General features: G+C 41.4%; 1 protein-coding gene across 1 annotated transcript in view; it reads left to right on the top strand.

Moving 5' to 3' along the window:
- The window catches only part of Gramd2b (GRAM domain containing 2B), a 115,825-nt gene that overhangs the window by 95,421 nt on the left and 4,390 nt on the right, over positions 1–16,014 (top strand). The window contains exons 4-11 of the mRNA XM_029567368.1: positions 1,734–1,829; positions 6,176–6,247; positions 6,583–6,663; positions 7,940–8,051; positions 8,527–8,649; positions 9,187–9,274; positions 10,006–10,110; positions 12,636–12,729. Coding sequence (XP_029423228.1) covers positions 1,734–1,829; positions 6,176–6,247; positions 6,583–6,663; positions 7,940–8,051; positions 8,527–8,649; positions 9,187–9,274; positions 10,006–10,110; positions 12,636–12,729 — 771 coding nt within the window. The remainder of the gene's footprint in view (positions 1–1,733; positions 1,830–6,175; positions 6,248–6,582; positions 6,664–7,939; positions 8,052–8,526; positions 8,650–9,186; positions 9,275–10,005; positions 10,111–12,635; positions 12,730–16,014) is intronic.

Raw genomic sequence — 16,014 nt, 5'->3', positions numbered from 1 at the left:
CCCAAGGTTTTGTGGGAGGGAGTCCGACCCCACAAGCCCAAGTATGTCCCGGTATTGCCGCCTTTTGCTCTCAAACACACATTTGACCCAACGTATGGGACCCTGAGTGTAGGAATAGACTTGTTGAAGAAGGAGGTGGTGGTTTGCCTGGGGTACCACCTTCTAAAGCTGTCACATAAGGAGGGCAAAGACAGTTCTGGCTTGTGACCCATGGCTTCATAGCTCAGCTTCCTTCTTGGCTTTGCATGACCTCAGTGAGTTTACAGTGAGCATGCCTTGAGACTCTGAATGAGCAGTTTTCACACTTGTGAAGCAGTCAGTTATGAACTTTTAAGTAGATATGCTGTATTTAAATGTTCTCCCTAAAGCCACTGACAATCATAAAGCCCACTCAACAAATATAACGGGAATTCTTTTAATTCATTGGTGTTAGCGCTGTGGAGTAGCGTACTACATGTTGCCTTTGTACGTTTTTGTACATTTGTATTTTATGGAGTTATTCTTAGCATATTTTGATTTGAAGTATATCTGAATATAGTGGTATACCACTGTTGTAACACTAGATTTCTGGCTTCTAAGAGCTTGTTCGTGGCATTGGGAGGCAAGTAGCTCAAACTTCTCAGTGGGATAAAGACAGTTCTGGGGAATTCAAAATGAGTCAGCATCCCTGAGCAGAGCAGCAGGAGTTGAAGACATTCAGAACAAAGAATTTTTCTTTTTAAAGGGATGAGTGATTTCACAAAGGCAGTGAGTGAAATTTAAGCAAATATGATTCTAGCTCCGCTTTGAAAATTCTTTTACCTGCATGAGAAGTGACCAAAAGGAGCCAAAAGGAATGACCTGGGTTTTTTTTTAATATTTTATTTATTATTTTTATTTTATGTGTATGTATTTTTATTTATGCATGTATGTGAGTGCACCCATGTCATGCAATACTGCCGAGGTCAGAAGAGGGCTTCAGATTCCCCTGAAACTGGAGTTATAGATGGTTATTAGCCACCATGTGGGTGCTGGGAATCGAACCCGGGTCCTCTGCAAGAGGAGCCAGTGCTCTTAACCGCTGAGCCATCTCTCCAGTCCACATTGTTATCTTTTTATTTGAATCAGAAATGAACTTAAAGTTCTGTTATGTCAATTCATTCTGATATTATGAGACAAATGAGGAAATTAATAAAAATTTTATTCAGCACTGAATGTTCTGTAAACATCTTATTTAATCCACAGAAAATCCTTAGTTTAAAAAAAAAAAAAAAAAAAGACTGCTTCCAGTTTATAAATCAGGAAGCAGAGACCTAGAATGAATGGCTTATGAGGCTGAGAAGTCATGTAGACAGGAGCGGAACTAAATTCAGGTCCAAGACCTTCTGTCCAGCGATAGCGCTACTGTACAGAGCATTCACCGTTCAACACCCACGTGTACTCAACACAGGAACTGAATCCCAAACAGATGCTGTGCTCGAGACTTCTGGGGCACTCAGGCTCCTGTTCATGAAAACCAATGTAAATGCTGCCCTCTGTCAGCAGGTCTACAGGTTCCGTCTTTGCCCTCTGGCTTTGGAAACCACAGAGTGTGATGAGTTCAGGGACACGTTCACACCACACTCCTTCAGACTCCCTTTTCTTCATGAAACCTAGAGAACTTGCTGTTAGTGTTGTCCTTACTGTTTTAATGTGTTGATTAGAAGTGCTTATGTGAAGTCTAAGCTGCTGTCAACTTGGTGATTCTGTTTCAGATCTCTATTCCAGTGTTTTCGGTAACCCTCATAAAGAAAACCAAAACTGCCCTTCTGGTGCCAAATGCCCTGATCATAGCGACAGTCACTGACAGGGTGAGTGTCTTCAGACCAGGACCGCCTTTGCTTTGGGTTGTGGTACTTTTGTTTGCTGTTGTTCTTCTGAGGTTTTGCTGTTGTTGTTTACAATTTAATGTATTTTGCAAGAACAACACAGAAAACAGACAACATTAAAAACATGATTTGCATGTAAGACAACTCAGAAAACTATGGTGCATGGACAGAATCTACTATGTGATGACAGTGTTGTTGTCAACTTTAGGAAATGGCACCATTTCGCTGCCACCAATAAGAAATTTATCCATTGAAAGAAAAAACCCTGGAAGCCCAGCAAGATGGCTCAGGGGGTAAAGGCATTTGCCGTGCAAGTCTAACAACCTGAGTTGAATACTGGAGAGAACTCCCAAAAGTTGTCCTTGGATCTCCACGTACACAGCAGGTGCCTATCACCATGCACCTTATACACACATGCACACACACACGCATACACACACACACATACACACACAAACACACACCAATAAATAAGACTAAGTTTTAAAAAAGGAATCCTGGGCCAGTGAGATGTCTCATTGAGTAGACATGCTACTGTAGGCCTGAGAACCTGAGTTCAATCCCTAGATCCCACAGGGTGGCAGCAAAGCACAGATCCTGCTGATCTCCACACATGCACCATAGCACACAAGAGTTTGTGCATGCATGCTGTCATGCATACACACACACACACACACACACACACATATTAAATAAATTCGTTATTTTTAATCTAAATGTGACCTGGGTGTGCACTCAGGAGGCAGAGGCAGGTGACTCTCCGTGAGTTCAAGGCCAGCCTGGTCTACATAGCAAGTATCAAGTTCCAAGCCAGCCAAGACTATATAAAGAACCCTGTCTCAACAACAACAACAAAAACCCAATGTAAGCATTATCCAGAAAAATTTAGCTTTTTCAAGGAAACACTTTGACCTGCATTAATGCTCTATAGCCCTACATTTATATTAAATATTCACACACAAATGAAAATGGAAAAGCCACCAGTACCGATTTCTCTCCGGTGGTTTTCCACTCACAATCGTATATTTAGGTAGCTATTGACCCCACAGGGGAAAGCCATCCAGCACCGAGAAGAAGAGGGAAAGAGCAAAACAAAAAGCAGATTTTCTAGAATGAGATGTTTACCATCCTGGTGAATTTTTAAGCAGGCTGTCCACATGTGCAGTGCAGACTGGGCATCTTTTGGTATGGATAGGGCACAGGTAACATCTTCAGAAAGGTCAGCCTCATCTGCTTCATGCACAGCGCCACTGGCAACACTCTGTAAGTGCGTATCTCTTTTGAAGTCTTGAGCACTTTCTTGTACCAGATGCTGGAAGTTTGCAAGAAGAAGTTCAACTGTTGATAATATCTAATTTCAGAGGACCACAGTACCAGGCCTAGTACAGGAAATATTCTAAAAGGAGCATGTGGTATCTTACACCTGTAATCCCAGCATTTGAGAAGCTGAGACAGGAGGATTATCAAGAATTTCAGGCCAGCCTGGGATACAGAGTGAGACACTCGTTTGTCTCCAAAAAATAACATTTTGTGTGAGATAGTTCAGTGGGTAAACATGCTCGCCACCAAGCCTAATCCCTGAGTTTGATCCCCAGAATCTACATGTCAGGAGAGAATGACTCCAGCAAGTTTCCCTCTGACCTCCACACACACACACCGTGGCACACTTGTACCCACATACTTACACACATAAATAAATCAATGTAGGGGTTGGAGAGATGGCTCAGCTTTTAAGAACACTGGTTGTTCTTGCAGAAGACCCGGATTCGAATCCCAGCACCCACATGGCAGCTAACAACTGTCCATAACTACAGTCGCAGGGGATCCGACAGCCTCTTCTGACCTCCACGGGCATTGCACGATATGAGTGCACTTACCTACATGCACGCAATACATGCATACACACAAAATAAATAAAATAAATAAAAATAAAAGTTTAAAAAAATGTAATTTAACAATTTTTAAAAGAAAGGTGAAACCCCTGCAAAATTAGCATTTGCATTACAAAATATTATAGCTTAGAGACATTATTGATGTAATCTTGTTGCCTCAACAAGACGATTAGCTCTAATACACTTGGTGCCAATTTTGAATTTTCTGATGACTTAATTATACTTGCCTGGCCAAGGTCAAAAAAAAAACTTCTTTCCCAACTTTCATTTCCCAGATGTCTGTTCAGTCAGACTAAACTGATGTTTAGTTCCTTTAATAAACAATCCTACTGAAAGGGTAAGGCAGGAAGACACCAAGAAGTCCCTGGGGTGGGCGGCCACTTCCTTGTAAGGTTAGTAGGTTCCTCCACAGAGCTGACTCACAGCTGCTTATTGAGTGCAGCTTCAGGATCTGCTCCAGACTCTCTGCTACCAGGAGCCTGAGCAGCCTCTCTTCTGTCCAAAAACCCTGGAGTAACCCTTGACAACTAGGCTACCCTGAACAAGGTCAGCCAGCAATATTTCCATGGAAAGTGACATTTCAGCTTGGCAAAAGAGAGAGCAGAAGAGTCTAGCTGTTCATTTTCAATCTTACACCTACTCTTTTTGTGAAAGTGGAAAAGCTCCTTCAACTTCTAACCATATGAGGTAACTGACAGAGAGGAGAGAAAAAGGAAGACAGGCTATTTTGACCAAGTGTGGTAGGGTACACCTGCTTAAGCAGGGCAGGCACAAGTTTGAGGCCAGCCTGGGCTACAGTGAGACTCTATTTCATACAAATATATTATATATGATATAAATGTATATCATATATATTATATATCATAATAAGCTAGAACATAAATGAGCATGCCTATTTTTTAGTACTAATAGCTATCAGGTACTTGCTCTTTGCCAAGCATACATAACATCTTAATTTGTATTATCTCATTTGTTCATAGTACAGGAATGAACAGTGTGATTAAGCAATTTTCCCATTGTTACCCCCTTATTAAGTATCAGAGCTAAAATTTGCACCTAGATCTGTCTAGTGCCAGAACCCACAGTGTTGTCTACTTTAGAACATAATACTGAGTTGGAAATTACCTCAATTTCTCTTGGTGGTGAATGAGAGGGAACATTAGAAACTCATAGAAAGAGGTCTGAAAGATCCTGTGACCCACACATATGGAGAAAGCCTGACTTTTAACATTTTCATGGAAGCCAGGTGTATTGTCACATACTTGAAATCCCAGGACTCGGGAGGCAGAGACAGGCAGATCTCTGTGAGCTCCAGGCCAGTTGGGGCTACAGGGAGACACTGGTTCAAACCAGCTCCCCCCCCAAAAAGATTTATGGACATACCATTTGCACAAAAGTAAAATTTTTCCATATGTCATTTGTCTATAGATTATTTTGTCTAGCTCTGATTTTTTACTCTTTTCCTATAACTCTTTTACAAACGTCCACAAGAAAAAATGTCTCCATATTGGTACAAGAATCTGGAAGTGGCATGGAAAAGAAGGGGCCAACTGGAGCTGCTGGGACGTTTTTAATGAAATTTAGGTCAGAGCAGAGAAAGCAGTCCCATGGGAATCATTAAATACCTTTAAAAACAAAAGACTGGAGAGCAGAAGAATTTTAGCAAGAGCCCAACATGCATCAGCAGCTTTACCTTAATGCCCAGCCCAGCCCATCTGTACTCTGGGGAGGGAGGGGCAACCCAAGTCATGTTTTCAGAGTCTTCATTTTACCCTACATTTCACTACCCTTAAATTGAGTTTGGGGTTTTTCAATTGCTATAACAAATGAGACGTAAGGTGCTAGAGTTATAGCTCAGTTAGCCTAACAGACACAAAGCCCTGGATTCAGTCCCTAGCATCACATAAACTGGACATGGTGGTATACACCTGTAATCTCAGCACCCAGGAAGTGGAGGCAGTGCTACCAGGAATTCAAGATTTTCCTTGGCTACATAGCAAGTTTGAGGCCAGCCTGGGACACATGAGACCCTGCCCCTACCCCCCCAAAAGTGGAATATACTTGCTTTATTCAAGAAATAAAAGTTAAATATTTGGGTAAGAAACATGAGACTATAGTTCAAATAACAGTCTCTGTCACTTGAAAATATAAAAAGTAGCTACCAGCAAGATGACTCAATGTATAAAGCACACTTGCCACCAAGTCTGATGACCACATGGTAGAAGGAGAAAACCAATTACCACAAGCCGTCCTTGATCTACACACACACTGGAAAGCACATACACACACACACACACACACACACACACACACACACACACACACACACACGCACACACACACACACACAATCAATAAATAAATGTAATTTTTGCATTTTTACCGAAAATATAAAACTTTCAGCTTCTGAACTCTTGGCCCTACTTTATCTTTCAGTACATATTCGTTTCCTTACTCTCCAGAGATTCAACATACAAACTGCTAAAATCTGTGTGTGGACATCTAGACGTGAGTATGACGTCAGGATTCTAAGTTACTGTCTCTCTTCTGTCTTTTTTTAAAATACTGTCCTCATCATTCTTATTTCATGTATATAAGTGTTTGCATGCATGTGCATAAGTGTACCACGTATGTGCAATGTCCACAGAGGCCAGAAGGGGTGTCAGATCCCATGGAACTAGAGTTACAGATGAGTGGGTGTTAGCCACCATGTGGTGCTGGGGAACTGAACCCAGGTCCTCTGGAAGAACTGCCATTTCTGAACCATTTCTCCAGCCCCTTTCTTCTGAATTTTTTAAAGTCTGCAGTTGATCTGGTTGTTCATTTTGTTACAATAATTTCAGAACACAAGTGTTGGTAACAGCCCCAACCCATCTTCTGCTGAAAATAGTTTCCGGACAGAACGCCCTTCATCTCTGCCTCTGGTAAGTTGCCTACATAACCCTCTAACTAGAAAAGCAAAGGATGTGTGCCATAGTTACACTGTGCTTACTTCACAGCCAGAGTTTAGGAAGAACTCACGACTAGAGTAGTTGATGGACACCTTCAGAGCAAAGCTTACCTCTCCCGAAACAGGAACCAAAGGAGGCCATTAACTGTTCTCTAGTCATTGAAGAATTGTTCCATACAAAAAAGAAGCATAAGAATCCAAGCACTTAAGTGTTTCGAGGCTAGATGTGTAGCTCAGTTGGTAGAGTGCTTGACTAGCATGGACAAAACCCTGGATTCTATCCCAGCACCAAACAAACTGGGCATGATGGCACACACCTGTAATGTCAGCACTTGGGAAGCGGAGGCAGAAGGATCAGAAGTTCAAGGTCATCCTCAATTACATAGAGAGTTTGAGACCAGCTTGGGATACATAAGACCCTGTCTCAAAAAATATATATTATTATATGCTATAATATAATTAATATAATGTGAACACATAAAATATTCAGTTTTCTTTCCCCTATAAATTTCTGTATGGAATTGAATAAATGTTAAGGTGACCCAAGGACAGCAAATTCAGGTAGAACAGTCTCTCGTTTGCTTACCAGATGAGTCTCTTATACTGTCAACGAAACTGTTAAAAACTCAGCCTAATGAAACTTTTGTCAGGACCATTTCAGAACACCACGTGTCTCTTTAGTTCTCAAACAGTTCCGGGGAGGCAATGGAATACAAGTTCTAACATCTCTATTTCTGTCCTTCACTCCTGCCCACTTCCTGTCATTTGAATGTAATCTATCTGACCCTATTTTGATCTAATTTAAAAGGCTGTCTTTTCATGATCTGATTTGCTGACAGTGCTGTTTTCCTTTCCTGTGTCTGATATCTTTTTTTCAGATTATAATTTACAAATACATTCTCCTTGTCTGTGTATTTGAACTTGGCTTTGAGCTTTCTGTCCTCTTTTCGCCTAAGCCATCTGCGGCTATTGGGTTTCTCCCTGCATAGTGCTGTTGAGGCCTCTTGGCCTCACACTGGCAGCTTTTCAATCACCAACATTCCAGTGGTTTTTCTAGATATTTGTTTCAAAGAAGTTGTGCACTGATGGTTGACAGAATCCTAACCATGCAGAAGACATGAGACACTAATCTATTAGGAAAACCTCATAGTGTGGTGTGTTTAAAACTATATTTTATGGGTCAGGTCTGAGAGAGAGGATGAGGGGGTACAAACGCCTGCCCGGCTCTTCACTACATTGTCTTCCTTCAGGATTTCAATTATGAATTCACAGATCTGGACGGAGTGGTTCGACAAAGAAGGCAGGACATGGAAGGGTACAGCAGCTCCGGCTCTCAGACTCCAGAATCTGAGAACTCCCGAGGTCTGGGAAACCTTTGTATCTTGACTTAAATTTCATGCCCTCCTAGAAACAAAACAAAACCCACCTCTTCCCAGTAAATAGTTGCAAAGGAAATCTGGGAAAAAGGATCACAAAGTTCTAGGGAAAGGAATTACCTACATGGCAAAAATCCATTTCCTTTTATCCACATTTAACAGATATCTCTTAATTTACCATACTAGAGTGACTAAGACAAATCAACGTGTGTTTTCTTACCTCCTGTTTCGGTAACAGTAGTAATCACTAATCCTATAAGTCTGAGGATGCCCACAGAATCCTTGCATCATTTCATTCCTTGCTTGAACATTGAGTTTCAGTCTCTAGACACCACCCCCACTTACCTCCGCTTACCTCCTTGGCCATTATGCAAATCAAAGAGTGATGTGCTTTATAGTTGACATTATGATTTTTAAATGCATTAGGGAGCAAACTGAGCCTGCCTCATTTTCCTTGGCAGACTTCCATGTGACAGAATCTCAGACAGTTCTGAACGTTACCAAGGGAGAAACAAAACCACCTCGGGCAGATGCCCACGGGAACAGAGTGCCTGAAGGAAAAGCCAAGAGCATACCTGCTCACGGTGAGGAGTGGGGTGTTTCTGTAGATGCTGTTTAAAGAGCCCCAGTGTTTCATATGACTACCTCTCAGTAGACCCTCCCTTTTCTACCTGTTGTAGGTCTTTGCATTTCAATTCCCACTTATTTATCCAACAAGTAGTACCCAGCCCTGGGCTTTTTGAGGAGTTACAAAGTCAGAGCCTTCATGGAGGTCCTCCCATTATACTAAATACTTTGAGATTATGAACCAAAAACTGGTGGTAAACCTCAAGTTATTGACTTGTTTTTTACTAATTATGCTGATAACTCGCAAGAATAAGGACAGTGGGGACTCCAACGCAATACATGGCAGCCTCTCAGTATGTGTTAAATGAAATGAGCTGGAAAATAAAAATTGCAGCTGCTGGTTAAAATAACAACGAGGAGGCTTCAGTTACTATTTTCTCCTTCACCTGGGAATGATTACCTGCCTCAAATACCTCTCCCCTGTTGAGATACCGTTAGGTGAAAGAAGCATGCCAGGGTGCTAAGTTTCTGCTTTTCTGCTTTCCATCCAACAGGTCAATCAGAAACGACTGGGATCTTGCATAAAGTCAAGTCTCAGAAATGTCCAGCCCTCCATCATATCCTTATATTCTACGCAGTTGTGTAAGTAAGCATTTTTACTGTGAGTGGTTTATGCAAATGATTTAGTTCTCCAAATATAGCTGTGAGCCATTGCAAATCCTGTGTCTTGACCTGGCCCACATAGTGTCCTTGACAAATTCCATCTCCTACATTTTTCCCCTTGGGCTGAGATCACCTTTTTCTTCTGTTCTGTTTTCTGATCAGAAGCCAAGATATTTTCAAGATCGCCCTCTTTACTAAAATCTTAGGAATGGACTTTCAACATCTTCATCAAATTCTAGTCTAATTGTTCTCCTGAAAATAACCAGTCCAGTTCTAGGGTGTCCCTCACCCCAAGGGGGGTAGATATGCCCAATCTGGTCCCCAACCAAAGCAGGAGATTTGTGAGTCTCCAGAAAACAAGGCTTGCTGCTCTCTGCCCAGACTCCTCTGCCAGAGGCTGAAAGTGCAGAAAAGGAATGGGGCCACTGGCTCAGTCATCTAACTTGGGTCTGGCCTTGAGCTGTCCTGTAAGAATGACCATTATTTGTACTTTGAGGAATTTGGATGATGGGATTTCAAGTCCTCCTTGTTATGAAGTTTTATGGCAAGCATTAACTTGTTTTTTTTTTTAAACAGACCTTTTAAAGTCTTTTTAACTGAGTTCTTTTAGAAAATGCCCCAGTATAGAGCAATGGCTCTGAGTTTGTTGTTTTTTGAACATCAGATCCTAATCATTGACCCATTGGAAATTTCTCTTTATCCCTTTCTAGTGTCTGTGCACTAATCATCTCAAGCTTCTACATGAGATACAGAATTAACACTCTGGAGGAGCGGCTGGGGTCCCTGACAGCCCTTGTGGATACCCACAGTACTGAGTAAGACAACATCCAGTGCTTGTTATTCAGATTAGTGAATCAACTGACCCAAGCTTGGTGTCCTCCTAGGCAAACACTAACTGAGAATTCGTTCTGTGTGGAACATTGAGTTAAGTGTTCACTTGGAAAGTAAAGAGGTAAAGGGGTCCTAGAAATGAGTGGCCTCCTGAGTTGCTCTAATGTCTCCAGTGATACAAGAAACATACTAACGTTACATTGTTTCATGATTTTCCTAAGATGATGGTTGGCCTATTTAATAAATTGTTCAAGTTTAGCTTTATAAAATGGCATTAAGACATTCATTTTAAAAAGAAGCAATTCAAGCAACTCAGCACTTACTATCATATATAATTGTTTATATTAACCAACTTCTTTGCAAAACCCTTACCCCCTATAAATATTCATCACTATTAATTTGTGGAATGTGTCTGTGAAGTTTTTTTCAACCATCACTTCTCAACATACCTATCTAATTAAAACTATTCAACCTATTCAGTCTTTCCTTTAAATCCATTTACATGAAAGATTTTGATACATTGAAATCACTTTTGGCTAGATATATCCCTTTATGGAACAGCTGCCATTTGCTAGAGTCCCTATTAAAATACATACATACGTGTGTAAATCAAATTTTCACTCATATTTTCACCACAGCTTTATAAGAGAACTATTATTTCCATTTTACAGTGGGAAAACTGTAAGTTAGCTTAATGTCTTACAGTTGTAATGAAACCATGATTCAGATTCAGATCTGTATAACCATAGAGACCCCCAATCTGGGCTCCCAATCTCCCAGGGGCTCTGACACTTTAGCATGCATTCAGAATCCACTAAAGGGCTTGTCCCAGAGTTGCCAATGAAGTAAGGCTAGAGTGGTGCTTCCCAAAGATGCTGACAGCATGGTCGGAGATCACACTTCCTACTGTGTGACCTTTTCCACTCTCACCCAAATTACCTAAAGGCCTTGACCTGAGGCTTACATGTATGCTAGCATACAGATCATATTTGGACCATAAATACATATTTCAATCAATAAAATAACACAGAAGCCCAATAAATAGTTTAGAATAGATCCATACCCTCCCCTTGCACTCCAATCATGTTCAAATGTTAATACAACTAGAGGCAAGAGGTGACTCTAGATTAATATAGACAGTTACTTCACTACCCTATAAGGGGTTGATTTTGTTAGAGAAATATGCTATGTGTCCTATTACCATTTAATTAACTTGGTGGTGATAAGGAGGAAAACTCAGTAAATGAAATGCTTGTTCTCCTCTTGAAATGAACCCATGAAGAAGTACAATCTGAAAAATAACCCTGTAAAGGAAAAAAACAAAAAAAAAAAAACAAGTATGACACGAGGTCAGGGAGCACCCATTAAGGGAAGGTCTGATGGTGCAGCACCGTTCTATAACCTGAGTTTCATGGGCTCTTTGTCCAGAGTGATCCAGGAAGCTAAACACACACATGCAGTCTGATTCTGCAGGGCCTTCTTTTTGAGTCCATGCATATCACCAGGGTTGTAGCATGTTGCCAGCCTGCAGGTGGTAGACTCTTAGGGGACCACCACTCTTCCCTAGCTCCATGTCCAGGGATGGGAACATCACTGCTACTCTGAATCTCCTTTTGATACGTCATCTAAGCCTCAGGTTGCTCAACCAGAAAATCAAGGATTTAAATTCTATTTCCATGGATTAAGCACTGTTGTTTCAGTACTCAGAAACAGGTATCTTTCCTAAGATGTTGATAATCAGTAATTTAACAACTTATAACTTAACAGCACCTCTGTCTCAAAAATGGACTCTACATAAAATAAATTAGATCAGTCATTGCCATCCAAACACTGAACATCTAAAATTAAATCATGAGTAGGAAATACACAGACTGTGGCTACCTCCCTTATCAGGAAAATCTTCCAAGTAATATTGGACCATCTCTACAGAAAAATGCACTGACTGTCCTTCTCCAAAGTTCCCATGGGGTTATCTTGTACAGGACCCCAGTATAGGATCCCATGCCATGAATAGTATGATGAGTTATATTTGTACAAATTCTCAAGGAAAGAACTAAAAAAGAACTCATGTTTGAGTTCCCAGGCTTTTTGGAAGTTCTAATGTAAATGACTCCTTCTCCCATTAGAAAACCTGTGTGTGACTGAAGGAGCAGTAATTATTAGAAATGTACCTGTGGTGGGAAGAGAGAGGATGTTACAATCTGAACAAAGGATCTAAGAAACCATGTGCTTGAGAGTAATTGTCTGACTTTTGTGTGGAAGCCAAGGCACAACTCATGCACTTGAACAAAAATAACTTACGAGATTTCCAGCTGAGCTTTTCAGAGCCAGTCCCCTAAACATCTAGCCTAGAGCTGTGAATTACTACAGGGTCTTTGTGATGTTCACAAGTGAAATGCTCTTGGACCTCTCTTCTAGCCTAGTTTTCTGTTCAGACTTAAAAAGTGTTCAAACCACCTCTTTCTTTGCCCTCATTGTCTTTAGTGATTCTTTCTCTGTGCTCCTCCAGACAGACAGCACCATCCAGCCTGGGGTCACAAATACAACTGAATGTGGAAGTCCTGTGTCAGGAGCTTACGGCTAACATAGTGAAATTAGAAAAGGTGAGTTGGGGGTTTGATCTCTGTGCGATCAAGGCCAGCATGGTCTACATTGTGAGTTCCAGGCCAGTCAGGCCTGCATAGTGAGAATCTGTCTCACAAAACAAAAACAACAAAACAAAAGTTTGGGGTTTTTTTTTCTTATATATAGGAACAATCACTATAGTTCCTGTCATTTGCCACTGGCCATGGTTACAAACTCAAAGGCCTTCAGTCTGTCTGCAGGAAGCAAGCTAAGTGGGCAACCCTGGCCAGCAGGGCTCAGAGCAAATGTGGAAAAGCATTTATTTTATTTTATTTTATTTTATTTTACTTTTTGTGTACGAGTGTTATGCCTGCATGTGTGTAAGTGCACCAGTGTCATGCAATGCCAACGGAAGAGGGCGTTAGATCCCCTGGAATTGGAGTTGTGGACAGTTGTTGGCCATGATATGGGTGCTAGGATTCAAACCCGGGTTTTCTGCAAGAACAGCCAGTACTCTTAACTGCCGAGCCATCTCTCCAGCCCCACATTTTTTATTTCAGTAAACGAGCAGGATTTAATCTCATTTTCCATCAGATAATGTTTTGTTGGTTTGTCTTTTGTGTCCCTGTCTGGACATAGGACCACTGATAAGTGACCATAACACTGGGATTCATGGAGGGACATATCTATTAGAGACTACTGGACCAGCCACAGAATGATTCCACCCAGGCTGATTCATACCATGTATAAAGTATTTCATTCGACCCTTCTTAGGGGGCCCTGGCTCATAAGGAAAGAATAAAGTTTCAAAGTGCTTTGCTCAAGGTTACAAAGTAAGTTAACCTGGAGTTTGAATCACATTCTATCCAACTGCAGAGCTGTAGTTAGAAGTCCTCTGCTTGGGGATGGGAGCTCAGTGGTAGAATGTGTCTTTAGCAAGTGAGAGGCCTAGGCCTGAATTCAATCCCAACAATAAGTAAAATAAATAAATAAATCAGCCTTGACTTTATTGCTTTTCAGAATTCAGCTTTAAGCTTTGCAGATAAGACTAATACACCTCTGCTTGTAAAAGCATCTTCCCTGGGTCAACTCTGTCCTTAGTTTAAGGTATTCTTAGTTTTAAAATGATAAGATGATTAATAAGAAGACAATAACTGCTTAGAAATATCTTAGAATTAAGCCTAATTAACAAATTTATTTCTCCTTTCAATATTTCTGCCTTTCCCATCTGTTACCTACCTTGTTTTTAACCCTAATCCTTTAAGAAAGGTATGGAGTGAAAAACTGAGTATTCAGTCAGAGCTGCTGTCACACTGTCCTGTTTGGCAGCTTTACATGGCAATGTTATTATGAAAAGAAATATGAAATACAAATGAGCAAATAACCCTTGTCCTATGCTTAATATTATTTATCATTTAACCAAGTGGTGACAGAAAAGGGTTTCCAAACTACTGTTCTAAACCACATCAGGACAGGCCATTCATACTGAGTCAATGCGTCGATATCTAGCTTGGAAACTTGTCTTTAAAATCTAAAACCAGGGGGCTGGAGAGGTGGCTCAGTAGCTATGAGCACTTACTGCTCTTGCAGAGGACTCGATTTTCATTTCCAGCACCCACATGACAGCTCACAACTGCCTGTAACTCCAGTTCCAGGGAATTTAACACCCTCTTCTGGCCTCTGGGCACCTGCACACACGGAACACATAAACTCACATAAGCCTACACATACATAAAAATAAATTTTAAAAATCCAAACCGAGCCTACAAGAGATGTGGGTTAACTAATATTTTTCCACCTTCTAAAACGTTAGTTTCTGGGGTCTGGAGAGATAGCTCAGCAGTTAAGAACACAGGCTGCTTTTGCAGAGGACCTGGGTTCAAATCCCAGCACCCACATGGTGGCTAACAACCATCCATAACTCCAGTTCCAAGGGATCCAATGCCTTCCTCCAACCTCCATGGGCATCACACAACACAGCAAGCAATACAGTCATGCACAAAAAATTTTAAAAAATATTAAAATAAAGTGTTAGTTTCTAAGAACTGAAGATAATTTGCAAAGAAATGCCTACTTCCCAGGCATGGTGCTACATGCCTGTAATCCTGGCACTTGGGAGGCTGAGACAGGAGGATTGCCCTGAGTTTAAAGCCAGACTGAGCTACATATCGTGAGTAGCAGGCCAGCCTAGACTACATAGCAAGACTTTGTCTCAAAAAAACAACTGAAAAGAAAAAAAAGGCTGAGAAGGGAGGGAAGGAGGGACTTGTGGAAAGACTTTCCTACTGATCTAGAGAATGAGGCACTGTTAGTTTTCTATTTCACTCACTCTGACTTGCAAATGATACTCTTTGCAAGAAGCACAGAGAATCCCTCCCTTGCCATTTCTTCCTACCCTCCTGCCAGGCCTGGCCTGGCCACCACATCCTGTAATTAGGAAACAGAAAACAGACTTTTTCACAGCAGATCAGCAGCTGACTTGTCTTTGAGGGGTTCAAATGCAGCCCACCTGGACTGCAAAGGAGGCCTCCAGAAGTTGAAGGAGACCACCTTTGTCCCAAAGCAGAGTCCATACAAAGTAAATTGGGTCAAAATGCGCATGTCGACATTCTTCAAAGTTGTAAGTTGCACGCATTGCTCAAAGGAATCCATGTGTTATCGAGAATTGCCAGACTACTTCTGTGTGTTTTGATTGCCCTGCATGCTCCTCAGAGGCAGGTGAGCAATTGCCCAGCACAGCCTGAGGATGAAAAAGCAATGGGAAAATCTAAGACCCAACTCTGCTCTTTCTCATAATGCAGCAATTCTTTTCTGCTATCAGAGACTGACCATGTCTGAGGCTCATGATGATTCCCCAGCTCTCATTTCCTGTTTCTGTTCATGAGCACTACTGTTCGTTTGTTGTACCCCATCCACTGGACCCCAAAAAGACCACCGAGGACCCAACACACCAAAATGCAAAAGCAAAGGTTTATGGTTTATTCGGGCTTAAGCTTGGGCTCTCAGACCTCACCAACTCAACGGATCCGTGCTGAGAACCCAGAGTAAGGGAGAATGGAGCCTTTTATAGGTTTTATACAAGGGCGGGGAGATACAACTGAAGTTACATTTTGGTTGGTTCAAGGAACCTGCGCGCCAATATAATTTTAAACTGATTGGATGTATAAGATGCAGCCCTGGAAGTTTCTTATTGGTGGGTGCTATTCTCAGGGCTGTGGAATGTGCTGACTGTTATCTGTGGGGCCAGCAGTCTCCGTTTTTACCTTATAGGGCAGTTTCGTGGCCGGGCTTGCTTAATCTATAGTTTCCTGGAGTGGGGGGGG

This window comes from Nannospalax galili, unplaced genomic scaffold, assembly GCF_000622305.1.
Source record: "Nannospalax galili isolate Female #2095 unplaced genomic scaffold, S.galili_v1.0 scaffold490, whole genome shotgun sequence".
In the NCBI taxonomy this organism is placed as follows: domain Eukaryota; kingdom Metazoa; phylum Chordata; class Mammalia; order Rodentia; family Spalacidae; genus Nannospalax; species Nannospalax galili.
Note: the sequence above shows the minus strand (reverse complement) of the source record. Positions and strands in the feature narration are given on the sequence as shown.